This window comes from Pocillopora verrucosa, chromosome 1 (genome assembly GCF_036669915.1).
Source record: "Pocillopora verrucosa isolate sample1 chromosome 1, ASM3666991v2, whole genome shotgun sequence".
Taxonomy (NCBI): Eukaryota; Metazoa; Cnidaria; class Anthozoa; order Scleractinia; family Pocilloporidae; genus Pocillopora; species Pocillopora verrucosa.
In genome coordinates this window covers 33,083,856-33,097,571 of record NC_089312.1, presented here as the reverse complement: position 1 = coordinate 33,097,571, position 13,716 = coordinate 33,083,856, and the positions used below count along the sequence as shown (strand labels likewise).

Below are 13,716 nucleotides of genomic sequence, written 5' to 3'. Positions count from 1 at the left end.
CCCAAAGGAAATTTTTTTCTTTCCAAGATTTTTTACCATGCTCATTAACATAAGAAAAAGAAACAAAAAGTGATAATTTTTTTCAATCTAGCTTGACATCGCGTAGGTTAAGTTGTCAAGTTTCCATCACTTTTGAAAAAACTTTAATTTCGATGTTCGTGGAATAATACGATGGAGCAAAGGTTTACGTTTTGTATTTTGATTGGCTCCTAAACCGCAGCGTGTAAACAGTTGACCCGAAATAAAATACAGATCTGTGTTGTCTCTGAGGAAACAGTTCAAAACTGAGGCACAGAAACAGGGAAACTGCTTTTTTCACCTCTGTACGAACAGAATGTAAGTCTTTAAAAGTGTGCTCTCATTTTTAGGTGATTTTTGTAAACTATGCATTTTTAAAACTGAAACAAGCTCAGCTTCTGTTTGTTTTGGCATATACTTCCCCAAAGAAGAGTTCTTTCTCTGACTTGTGGTATTTCTCTTAAAATTTTCCCTAGAATATACTGGAAAATATTATAATCGAAGGTTTTCAGGCCTTTGCTTGACATTAAGCCAAAAATGAAGGACAGAGCTTTAAGTCTAAATGTTAAGTTGTAACGTCTGATTGAAACCTTTGTCAAGTTCTCAGTGAGACCGAGGGACCTTTTTTTATACATCTTGTAAAACACAGAATTAAAAGATAGAAAGTGTTATAACTCAATAGCTCCAGCCATTCGTAAACATCGGTAACCTTTAAAACAATTTGATGTTTAAATCGTATTTAAAGACAATTTCCTCCCCAAATAATTGTTCACATTCAGCCGAAGAATGATAAGTGTTTGCATAGGTAGCTTGTCAGTTTTTCCCTATAAACGGGTACTTTGGAAATATTGTGTGTCCTTCTTAATTCATTTTATATGGGAGTTGACGAAATTTTAATATAGGTAGAATATGAAAGAGATGACTTCTCAACATTACTTCAGATGATTCAACTATTCAAACACGCAAGACGGACATACCATGTTCAATTACAATAAATCTGTCTTGAAAATTCTGTAATTTTCCGGCTTCTTTTGTCCTTCGTGTGTGTCCTGACATACAGTGAAACACGCAAAATTATTAGCTTTTTTTTTCCAATTATTGAGGTCTGGCACTCTAACGGAAGTACGAAGACAGAAAACAAAGACCCACCAAGTTAGAAACGTATAGGGTATTTATGATTTTCATCGAACATTTCGTCGCATGAATAGACGCGGAAAAAACTGAGCTTCTAGCAGATGTCTCAGAAGGTACATTGCAATAAGTGACAGTTCGGAAAATCCATACAATGACCAACTTTCTCGTTTTAAATTAAGAAAGTTCATAGCAAGGTACAAAGAAAGTCTTGGTTTAGTGAATATTTCCCATCAAGTTGTTTTTTAAATGTAATTTTCCCTTAGAAAGAGTGTGATCGTTACAGAATCACCGTAGATATGTCAACTTCTTTAATTTTAGCTTTAGTGCGAATGAATTATTTTCAATTACATCTTGTCAATCAAGTACAATTAAGGCTTTTGGATCAAATAATCTGTGTACAATGACTTTTGACATAAAGGTCGATAAACGTCATTTCCAAGCCTATTGTCTTTAAACTGAATAATTTGTTTATTGTACTAAGTGTGAAGCGTTTGATGCAACAGTAAGCCTTAAAAAGTGACGAAAAGCTTTCGATAAATGCCGTGAATTTCGTTTTGTATTCTTTTTTCTTTTTTTTTTTGTACAATTCGTATTCTTAGTCAAAAAGAGAAATCGTATTCTGAAAAAACCTGAGAAGGTTTTTTATTTCTTCTTTGGTGTAGTGTTGCATTATAACAGGGAACATTTAATTCCTAAGGCAACCTAAGCAAAACCTTGTTGAAATCACAGAAGCGGCTCTTTCTAAATATAAAGCTTTTACTGACGTCTTCTAAAAAATCGCTTACCGTCACTTTCAGTTAGGAACGAGATTGATCGTACCCTTTTAAGAATGCGTTCTACTGAAAAAGCTTTGATGTTCACCAAGGGGTATTAAAAATCTAAACTTCCCAGGTTACATAGTGGCATGCTTAATTGTTTTTTTCCATTGTTAAGATATAATTTCTTCGAGAGTACTTAAGTTACTTCCCTCTAAGGTCGTAAAACTTTAATTTTTGTTCAACCAAAGCCTTAACCTTCTAAGAAGACTGTTACAGGTCCGTTTTATCAGAGTGATCTGATCAACTATCTTCATTCCGCTGTGAATCAAGGTGAGCGGTGAATATGGTTTCAAAATTTGATCAGAGATAACAATGGAAATCGTTGATAATCTGAATCTTTAGAGAGAAGTGAATACGAGCTTATCACTCCCGTCTTTGAAGTTTTAATCGCTATCATACTTTCCTCTATAAATATAATTTACCTTGATCACAATACCTGGAAATTACAAAAATCAGAAAAATCAGAAAACTTGATCTATGCGTCCATGTTAACTGATCGTATAATATCATTTGGCCATTACTGAAGAATCTATGAAATGGCGAGTTTTTTTTTTCAAAAAGCCTTGGTGAAACGAAGAATAATATATGGAAGCATATTCAGTTTTTCATATCCTAGAAATTAACCCTAAATCTTAAATTAACTTTAAGCAGTCCGTGGGATAATTTTATAGGCTCGGCGTCAACTTTCTCGCGAAGATTTCCTAAGTAATAACAACTAATATTACAAATACCAGTTAATTCTCGCAAAAGTGTGATGAGTGGTGCACAATACTTTTGGCAGTCTTTTCTGGACCAAAGCAGTCTCGAGCTAACATGGGAGGTTTATCATTGGAAAAAAAAGTGCGGTCATTTTACGGAATCGATTCATACCCTTGAATTAATAAGTTCTCTTTAATAACACTTTGAAATAATTATTGCACATTTCCTGGTCCAATGACGAGAAGATTGAAACTTTTTAAATGAACTATCTGTGGTATTCAAAATCAATGAAATCAATGAAAATATTTCCTATTCTAAAAGCTCTGGTAAATGAGTTACGTTGTCCTTTAAATGCAACAATTCCAAACAAAATCACCATTAAGTAGAAATGGCATTCCAAACCATAAAATTAAGAAAGCATACTGAAACCAATTCGTTTTTATTGTCAAATGTTTTATGAGTCTTGATATTCAGCTAAAAATATCTTCCATGAAATTAATTTGTTGAATCTATCTTGTCGACTGCCATTGTTCCTCGCTTTAAACGCAAAGTTCGTGGAGAGCGCAAACTCTTCATTTGTAACGATGCATCATATTGGACACAGCTCAGATATCAACAAGTGATGCGTAGATCAGACTTAATGCGGCTCTTACCATCTGAGATGCAATAATTTCCTTTAAAATATAAATTCATTAGAGCCATAAGTTACTAGCTAATATTGAATTTATGCTTTTAAAAGTTGAAATTCAAAAAGGTTTTTTGATCTATTTCAACAAAGCATCCTAACTCTTTGTGTCGTAGATTTACTTAATAAGAATCAGATCTTGAGTCTCAACAAACAAAACGTGGACAGAGTCGTTCGAAGATTGACAGGCCTGTAAGTTAACAGGTTAACGAGTTCTTACCTGACAGAGAAACAAAAGACCTAAATTGCGTGGGTCTGGTCTCAAAACCTTCGACGTCAAACTTAAACCGATTTGCTGTCTAAAATCAAAATACAATTCAAAACTAAAATTTTTAATTACTTTCGTCCACATTAAACAATTTTACGATTTATAGCAAGCTTCCTGAAATTTTTTAAAACTAATTAGTTCTGAATGATGATTTTAGATATATGAAATTAATATGTTTGCATCGCGGTGAAGAGATGAAATTAAGAGATCCTCGCAGCTAAGAACACTACTGAAACGAGTAGTTGAAAAAAAATTTTTTTTTCAGGTCCTATTTTCAACTACTAATTAGTTCTGTTTGAACTTTTATTAAACTTGGTAGGGAATCGCTTGGGGACTGATCTTCTTCCAGCTACTAAATATCTATGAGAACTTCCAATTGCATTTGGACGATATTCAAATATTAAACAAACAGAGATGTTTACAATGCTCTTATGCCATGTATGGTTTAATTATCACCGGATCTTCCTGTATTGCGATGAAGTATTTGAACAACAAGGCCAATTAATACCAAGGGCCGGAAATTGCCTTCCCATTGTATCCAATTGAATCTTCATTTCCTTTACATTGTATATGGCATGTTTCTAATTTCGCAGTGGCCCACTTGCATTTTGTTGTGAGTGACGCTAACGTCTAACCTCCCCAGCTCTTCTTCGTGGATTCTGGTGAGTTTCAGTTCCAAATTTGACATTTTTAAATGACTTGCATAAGCCTTCACAGCACCTATAATTCGTATTTGCACTCAGTATAGTTTTTCGATAAAAAGATGTATTCATAATCAGTTCGATTTTATGCAAAGGCTAAGGAAAAAGTAGTAAGAGTCCTTTATTTTACTGGCGTAATTGTGAGAAAAATTATTTGAAAATTTAATTAAAAACCCTCGTTTTTCTACGTGGCAAAGATAAGCCTTTACAAATCTTAAGCCGACAAATCATGTAGGGGCTTCGAAAATCAGTGAATTTTAATGAAAGACTCGTTTCTAACAGAAGAGCGCAGCATGTACGGATTTCCAATTCAAGATGATATACGAGTCCAATCATATTAGTCCATTTTTAAATGTCCACCGGTAGTATTTAATGACTCTGTTTTGCGAAATTCCCACCTACGGTTTAAACTAGTTTTTTGAGACTAGTATTCTGTTTTCTGTCTTTTCAATATTTCCTTTGTGTGTGTGTGTGTTTTTTTTTCTTTAACAATTTCCAATGGCCACCAAATTTCATGTTAGCAAATTCAAATTTATTCCGTCTAAGAAGGCTGTTACATGCCGTGGCTTAACTGCACTTATCTGGGAGGCGAAGGGAGGACAAGTATTGGGTTTAGTGGGAGTTTGAGTTTAAAGAAAGAACAAGATCAAGATTTTCATGAGAAATCCACTCAGATTCCTTTAATTATGGAAATTTCAAAGTTTTCTGTCAAAATGGCTTTCGTATCGTAAAGAATTTCCTATTGATTCGTGCGTGTTTTTTGTTTCCTGCCGCTAATTGTCCTAAGGATCTCATTTTTATTTTACTTTTAACTACTTGGTTAACCCACATAGGATGGAGAGACAAATAAACAATTCAAACTGTTCTCATTTTGATTTCAGTTCCTTATTTGTAAAGACCGCTGATCATACCCATCATGGATCCTGGACTCCTTCGCATATATTTTATGATTCAAGAATTTCTCAAACAACCAGGTCACGTGTGGTGGCAGATGTCGCTTGTACTGACCATGGCTTACACATTTTTTGTCAGAGAAAGGTTGCTGGATCACAATATTTTTGATTCGTATCCAAACCCTTTGCCTGCAGTCAAGCGACGCTGCAATGATCCTGTGTTGGGTGAGATTCCACAATGTTTGTATTTTCCATCACATAACTGTTGCATGCAAACAAATTTGAGAGGATAATTGAAAGGAATTTATTTAAGTTTCTTTTGCGCGGGCTTTTCTTTCATTTTCTCTTAATCTGATGGAAACTACAGGAGGAGACGTTATCGATGTTTCTCTTTTCATTGAAGATAATTTGTCTCTTACTCGGTGGAGAAGAGTCTTTTACCATAAATGTTCAATTTTTTTTCTCCGAAAAATCTCAAGTTTATCTTCTAAAACGATATAACGGTTGTACAACTAGAATAGAAACCGAATAAATATCATGATGACAGATTTCACTTGAAGCGTCCTATAATTTTTTTTCACGGTAACAGTGATTAGTTATTACATTTGATCTGATTTTTTTTCTTTTTTGAAATCATGTCAAAGAAGAAATTCATTCTTTTCAATTGTCCTGTAACTGTTAGTGTATGTGTGGTGGTTTTTTTTTTTTTGGCATGGTTTGGAAAGCGCTTCAAGAAAATTGATCTGTTATACAGACCCCATCCTTCACTGTTTCTTTTTATGCGTCAGTGAATTCCAAAACATTTTCCTTCCGCTCACATTCGTGAACTTAGCACAAAAAATCATTAATCACTAAAAAAATATGCTATCATTGCAGGGGAAGGATACGTTGGATGTTTTGAAGCATCAATGCTGACAAACTATGGATTTGATGAACAGAGTTTAAGTGTAGTAACTCCCGAGGCATGCATTGACAAATGCAAAACTAACATGTTCACGTATGCAGCCTTACTCAAAGGAAAAAAGTATGTAACTTTGCATTTGATAATCATTTTGACGTCTGCTGTCACTTGCAAGACTCGACCGACTAATTTTCTATGAATTTCTCTGACGTTGGTGACTTCTTTTCCCTGAATCGTTTAACAAACTTCCACAAGTCAATCTAGTTTTTGCTCCGTTCATCCGAAGCTAACGGTACTTGTTGTTCTCGAAGGATAAATTCAAGGCAAATTATGCATATGTTTGAGCATTTCCCCTTTTTTCTTAGATGCTATTGTGGTATGGGCTACGAAATTCAAGCAAAGTCCAAAGAATGTAAATGTCGCAGGAAGTGTAGCGGAGACAAAAAAAAGCGATGCGGTGGATCAAAACATACCTCTCTTCATAAAACATGTATGTTATAAAATAATATTCAAGAGTTCTCTTTGGCTTGGCCATCATGAGTTAAGAGCCATTATACCATGCGTGCGCATGAAGACGAGTTAAACCGAAAGTGTTTTTGTAAATTGCAACATTCTTTTTGTTCTTACAAAATAAAGTTGGGAAGATTTATCAATATTTTGGGCCGTTTTAAATGGCTTTGCGCGCTTGTTGAATATGACATGGTTATAGCATAATACGGGCCTCGTTGGCCACTTATCATGTCATATCCAACGCGCGTTCGTGGAATAATTATTTGATATTTAAAGAATATCTATTAACTCTAAGAACGCCATTTTATAAATCTATAAAAAAAATGGCCTCTTCCCAATAATCTGATTAGATATTTCACCCACAAACCATGTGCACTCTCATGAAACAAGAAGTTTCAAATAATTTCATTCTCTTTGCCATGGGACCAATTCAAGACTTTTTCTTTTTGTCTAAATTTTATGCTTTTCCTTTTCTTTCCGCAGATTTCTGTACACAGAAAATGAAAGCAGCTCGGACAATCGATGGAACATGTAACGATCTAAACAACACAGCCGCTGGAAGCAGGTTTTACCGGTTTGGTAGGAACGTCCCTCTAGAATACACCTACACTAACTCAACCCGTCTCCTGAGCCCCGATCCACGGATTTTGGCCAGAACGTAGGTTTCAAGATACACGCATTGTATTTTTATAGAACTCTTTTATTTCCTACCCTACGTGTATGCGATCGTACAAAACTGACTCTGGGAGTTTGGAGAGATGACAGGGGGGAGCGGGTTGGTTAAAAGAGGAAAAAGGATATTTAAAGACAAAAAGGTCCACATGAGGAATCAAGGCTTTTTCCTTGTTTCTTCTTTCCACCCTTATCGACGTTGAATAAAATTAATTTTTTTCCTCCGTGGTGCAATTGCAAGCCTTCAGCTACGCTTGCGCAAGCTGCCGTGGCAAATGATCATCTTGGGGATTCTCTAACCCTAAAAAGCTTTTTTCAGCTTACAATTCTGACCAAAATGGTTAAATCTTAAATGTCTTAAATCAACGAACAAGAAGTGTAAGAGAGTTTAGGGTTGGATTTTGAAATAAACGGTAGCCCAGTGGACTGGACTCTAGATGAAAAGATCTGATTTCGAGCCCTGCATAGGTCATCGTGTCGTGTCTTTGGGGATGATACTAACTCCCCGAATACCTTTCTCCTCACATTGCCTCTCTCCATTCAGGGGCACCTAAATCAGAACCAGAAAACTGTCACGGAAATCTAAAAAATTGCCAAAGGATGACCCTTCGATGGGTTGGCATCCCGCCAAGGGGTGATTAAAATACTCATACTTGCTTCATGCTCCTTGAATTGGAACAAACTCCGATAAGTGGAATCCTCTGTCTTGTAAGCCAATTTTTCCTTTTTCTTATCTATTAAACTGTAGGCTATTACAGCGAAAGAAGTTTCTGGAAGTCCCTTGGTTAAATCTGCTTTCAGCAGCTTGGGTTCAGTTTATGGTTCATGACTGGTTTGACCACGGAACGCCAGTTACTGAAAATAAGATCAAAATTCCTCTGCAATCTAACGACTCTTTGTACTCAAGAATGAAAGGTTAGTATCACTATATTGATTAATGTGTTTATAACTTTACACGCATTCAATTTTGTAGAATTTATTTCCAATTTTCAGTCAATGAAGACTACCACATTTCAATTCATCTAGAAAGCGTCGATTTGTAATGTCTAATTGGGAGTCCACAATACTTTTGTACGATTACAGATTGTGTATCACTGCTTGATTTTGCTGCCACTTTGCTCAATTTTGGAAACAATAAACAGTAAAATAGCACTAAATAAGGTCAAAACTTGTGGAAATATTTTAAGTAATTTTTCTAAAGCCTGTGACCATTCCTTTCACCGAAAAAAATTTTGCAAATTCTATTTGAAGATCAGCTGTGGCTGAGTAGACATGCCCATAACTCCATAGTGGCTCTAGCACAACGCCTGAGGTTCCTTCATAGGTCATTCATTTCTTATTAATAATAATAATAATAATAATAATTTATTATTACATTTATACAGCGGCATATATATTACTCTATAGCGCTACACAATCTTGAAAAAAGAAAATCAAAGAAATGCATCGATAAAAAATAGGTATTTACAAAGATAAAAATGTAAAATGCATAGAAAAGAAGAATAAACAAGTAAAATAATAAATAATAAATTTCTTCAAAGATTCAGCCGAAAATTTAGCCCCTGTCCTTCATGTCATCGTGTCCGTGCAGGGAATTTTAAAATCCGCACAAATGATACGTATTTATTTTATTGCTTCATTTTTTACGATGTCTTTCATTTCGAAAGTGTTAGATCATTCTCGTTCTGTGAGAACTGGCACTAAAAGAATTTACTTAGAAATCCAACCACTCTCAATAGTCTGTTAGATTTACCTGACCCTTGTAAGTGGACATTACTGCAAATATTTCCCGCTCTTACAGTCATGAAAGTTCTTCGAACGAAGCCAGACTCGTGCAGAGAAGATACTGACCCACCTATTTATCAAAATGACGTCACTCACTGGTGGGACGGCTCACAGTTGTACGGCAGTGACATAGAAACGCATAAGCGAGTCCGTTCCTTTGCTGGTGGAAAGCTGATTGTTGATGATAACGATGGTCTTCTACCTGTGGATCCTAAAACCAACATTGACGTCACTGGTAAGACCCTGGTAATACATCACGAACGACATTCGTTGATAATGTGCCTTGTTCAAATATTTTTACGCGAGCTAATCTTTTCGGGACTAAAAACTCATCATTTGTAACCGCTCCTTGTTTGTTGCTCGCCTCGTCCTAGTTACTTAAGAGGCATTGCACCGCAAAACTAATTGTACGAGCCAGACATTTAACACTCTACTGGCCGACAACTTCTCACAGGACACTAGTGATAACTTCCGCTAAAGTTGTCTAAACATCAGTCACTACTTCCGATAATTAACAGTCCTTCTTGGGACTACTCTCATCTGAACGACCAGACTGTACGATCAAATGTTTGCATGGGTTAAACCATTTACTGATTTTTTTTTGAGTCCCATCATGCAACTGAAAACGTTTTCCAGGTCAAACAGGATTAATCAAACGAAGACTTGATTTCCTGTATTCGTCTCAGGTAGAAATTTTATCTCTAGGCATCGGTTTGATGTAATCGACCCAGTTTTCTTAAGCACGTCCAAACATTTAGTTTTCAAGCTTCCTTAAAAATTTTCCGCGCTTTCCACAGAGAAGTGTGGTGAGGGAAAATTATTTCGTTGAAGAAAACAACTCAATTTACCATCGCCAGAACTCCTAACAGACTTTCAGCGTATTTATAGAAGGGAGTTAAAAGAATAAATGTCAGCAAGGACTGATAGGGTTCTGTCTAACAGTAGGTTTGGGTTTCAATAAACATTTTTCGTTTTTATATGCTGCAGAAAGCGTGACATGCCCCTGGGATGATAGGAATTTGTCTTGTGCGTATTTCTTACCTTACTGTTTTATGTATGCAGGATTCTCCAAAAACTGGTGGGTTGGATTAAGTATCCTGCACAACCTGTTTACAAGGGAACACAACCGAATCTGCGATATGCTTTTCAAAAATCATCCTGATTGGACAGATGATCAACTTTTCCAAACAGCCAGGTACCGCCATATGAACCTTACAACCAATAAACGTCTGTTATCATTACCATGAAATCACAACGAAAACAAGTCGAACCCAGAGTAATTTATTTTAATGGGAGGATAGTCATATAATTTAGAAAGGGGGTGGGGGAAAGGAGGTAAGTGGCACAATACCGATAATACTGCATAAAAAAGTATGCAATGGAATTTATGCTGTAGAAATGATTGAGCAAACACAGAATTACTGGTCAGGTCTTGAACAAGCGCCCTCCCCTCTCCCATTCCTGTGATAAAGAAATGTATCCCCCCCGATCCCTTTCCCTCTGAAAAATGTTGAGGCACATTCTCACTTATTGTGAGACTCCACTGTTAAACCGACACTAATGAAAAAAACTTCATTTAGGGATACCATTATTTATCATTTTCTTTTTTATTTATTTTTATTTGAAAAACGAATTGTTTTATCTAGTCTTATTTTGTTTGCTTGGTTTTTTTTTCTTTTTTTTTCAATCAGGAGTGACATTAACTTTTTTCGTATCAGGCTTATCAACACGGCTCAAATAGTTAGAATCCACACTTTGGAATGGACCGGTGCAATACTGAACACGGACTTCATCAACGAGTCGCTGATAGCTCAGTGGTACGGTCAAGTTAGTCCACGAGTTGAAAAGATATTGCAGAGCATGAATATTAGTATCGGCGTCAACAGTATTCCGACGCACGTGAATAATTCACCGGATTACAGAGGGGTTCCTTTTTCTCTGACGGAGGAATTCGTGTCTGTTTACAGAATGCACTCGCTGTTACCGGATACAATTGCCATCCGTCAGATGAGTACAGGTGAGTAATTCATTTTTTTTTTGTCACTTCAGGGATCGTTTCTTATTTATCGCCGGGAGGGGAGGGGGAAGGATTGGGGGGGGGGGGAGGGGGGCCCATAGGCCATAAATAACGAACCGTAGCTTATATGACACTTTACGATTCGTACGTCACTTACCACCGCCAACCGGAGCTGTAACAACTGAGAGCAAAATGTAACTGCTAACTATTTTTTAGACTTAATCAAAGGATGGTTTGAATTTCGAACCGTTAACTTCTCAAATAACAAGAATCTTGCTCGAAATCTTGAAGAACTGCATTATTTTATTTTGACTTTTTTTTTAGGTAGTTATAACGGAAAAAGGTACAGTCTCCCCAAATATTCTTTCGACCACGCCCGAAGGGTGTTCGACGATAACCCATTAGATGATGTTCTGTTTACTTTTGGAGTGGAGAAGTCAGGGCAACTGGTGTTGCATAACTATCCAACAACACTCATGAACCTGAGGATACCAAAGCACCAAAAAGGTGGACGGGTAATACAACACATCGTTTGTATGTTTGTGTGTTTTCTTTACCGAAATAGTCAAAATAAACCCACAAAAAGGATTTCTCTTCCACTAAATGTGGAATTGAAGCTAGGCTAGAAGAGAATTTCAGTTAGAATGTGAATATCATGGTCCGAATCTCGGAAAACCATTTTGTTATAGGCTGCTTTGTTAGTCATACAAACTAGGCATTTCAGTTCGACGGGTGATGAGGCTGTAATTAAAAAGAATTTCACTAATGGTAATTCTTCATCAATCTATTTCTGATGGAAAAACATTAAATTCAAAGAGTTTCTGGAGAGTTATTCCTTATATCTAGCACCTTTCCTTGTATTTCACTTGGAATTGTACCCGAGAGTATCAGCGGTTCCCCCTTCTAAAATTTGGGAATGCGACTTTTCAATTAAGACACTATTTGATGAGCAGACTTTCTTTTATTTCGTATCAGTATAGAAGTATTTTTGTGTATCTTTTCCCTTCTTTCAGCTCGTTGACTTAGCAACCATTGACATTTTGAGGGACCGCGAGAGAGGGGTCCCACGGTACAACCAGTTCAGACGATTGCTGAACCTTAGTACACCAAAAACATTCGAAACACTTACAAATGACTCCGTAACTGCTGCAGAACTCAAACAGGCCTACAACGGTAACATTGAAGATGTCGACCTTCTGATTGGTTCTTTAGCCGAAGCGCGCCCTGACGGATTTGGGTTTGGGGACACCCCGTTTCAACTTTTCCTGTGTATGGCCAACCGTCGTCTTAAAACCGACAGGTATGTGTTGCCCACAGGCCCAACGTTAGCTTTGCGATTCGATAATTTACAGTTGTTCACCTCCATGACTTTCTACATAAAAATTCTTGAACGTACCGTGGATGAATGTGCATGGTGGAGTCCTCACCCAAAGTAAAAAGTAATTACCTTGACACCAGGCCAAAAGGAAACTCTTTGCCACGGATTAATCAATTAAGAATTGTAGACAACTTTCTTTACCACACCGAAATTTCTCAGGCGAGGCTGAGTTTCTAAATGCTAAGTTTAATCCATCCATGGCTCTTTAGAGATAAGCGATCTGATTTGTTTTCAATTTCGGTGTATTTCTAATATACTAATGATGAAAGAGGCAGATAATTTAGAAAGCGTTTTCTTTTTTTTATATCAGCGTTTTTAAAGGGCGAATTTCTGATCTTCCGAGCGATTTTCATCACGGAAAACTGAAGACGAATCTTTCCCAACTTCAAAGAGTTTGTAACTTTGTTTGACTTTTAAAGACCCAAGATCATTTTTTTCCTAAAAGACTGTTATTTTTCCTCACCAGGTTTTTGACAATCGATTACAAGGAAGAGTATTACACTAGAGAAGGTCTGGACTGGGTTGAATCATCCACCATGAAAGATATACTGCTACGAAACTTTCCTGAAGTGAGCGGTCTAGACAAAGCTATGAAGAATATTACAAACGCGTTTTACGTGTGGAGTCAATAACAAAAAGCGGTCTTCCCCTTGACAACTAGCCAGATCCCTCTAGCTCGTCGGTAATCTGTAACTGTATTAATCTCAAACTGATTCATTTGAAACTTCTCTTACAAAATTGATGTCCTATCCTGTGAGCATGCGAAAACCTTAGACCGCCAGGGTTTTTTCTTCCTTTACTAAAAAAAAGAACCGAGGCTACAATGGTAGTTTAAATCGAAGGAAATTAATTAATGTAGTAACTATGTAGTATGTTTCAAAGTTCATAATACTAAGGCAAAAATAAAATGTAGCTTTTCATGCATTCCCTGTCTTTGGGATGGTTTAGTTATAAGTGAGTTTCAACCAAGCCTCAGGGAAGTTCAAGTTTACTTATGTCGAACACGTATGACAATTATTTGCCGGAGTCGAAGTGTGTGCTGTTCAATAATCCTCGAAAAAAGTTTCTATGGCGAGAAGTGAATATAAAACATTGCTAATCCGCTGACCCCAACAGTCCGGGATACCCGTTTGAGGCCCCACGTGGGAATGCACTCTTCGAATAAAGTATTTTACCCAAGATCATATCACAACGACCTGGGCAGGTCAGAGTCCAGCGCACAATCAATACGGCTTCT

At 36.7% G+C, this 13,716-nt stretch overlaps 1 protein-coding gene across 3 annotated transcripts; it reads left to right on the top strand.

Annotated features, from left to right (window-relative positions):
- Nucleotides 1-267: 267 nt before the first annotated feature.
- Nucleotides 268-13,711, top strand: LOC131772476 (uncharacterized). 3 transcript variants are annotated; one of them, XM_059088376.2, is made up of 13 exons: nt 318-336; nt 4,216-4,284; nt 5,205-5,441; nt 6,093-6,240; nt 6,483-6,607; nt 7,111-7,285; nt 8,048-8,214; nt 9,101-9,319; nt 10,147-10,279; nt 10,803-11,101; nt 11,426-11,616; nt 12,115-12,401; nt 12,946-13,711. In XM_059088376.2, the coding sequence occupies exons 3-13, from the start codon at nt 5,240-5,242 to the stop codon at nt 13,109-13,111; spliced, it is 2,112 nt and encodes a 703-aa protein (XP_058944359.2). In that variant the 5' UTR covers nt 318-336; nt 4,216-4,284; nt 5,205-5,239; the 3' UTR covers nt 13,112-13,711. The 3 variants fall into 3 exon arrangements, with proteins under 3 accessions (XP_058944360.2, XP_058944359.2, XP_058944358.2); XM_059088377.2 differs by lacking the exon at nt 4,216-4,284 and having other exon boundaries at nt 268-336; XM_059088375.2 differs by lacking the exons at nt 318-336; nt 4,216-4,284 and adding an exon at nt 2,106-2,240.
- Nucleotides 13,712-13,716: the final 5 nt, after the last annotated feature.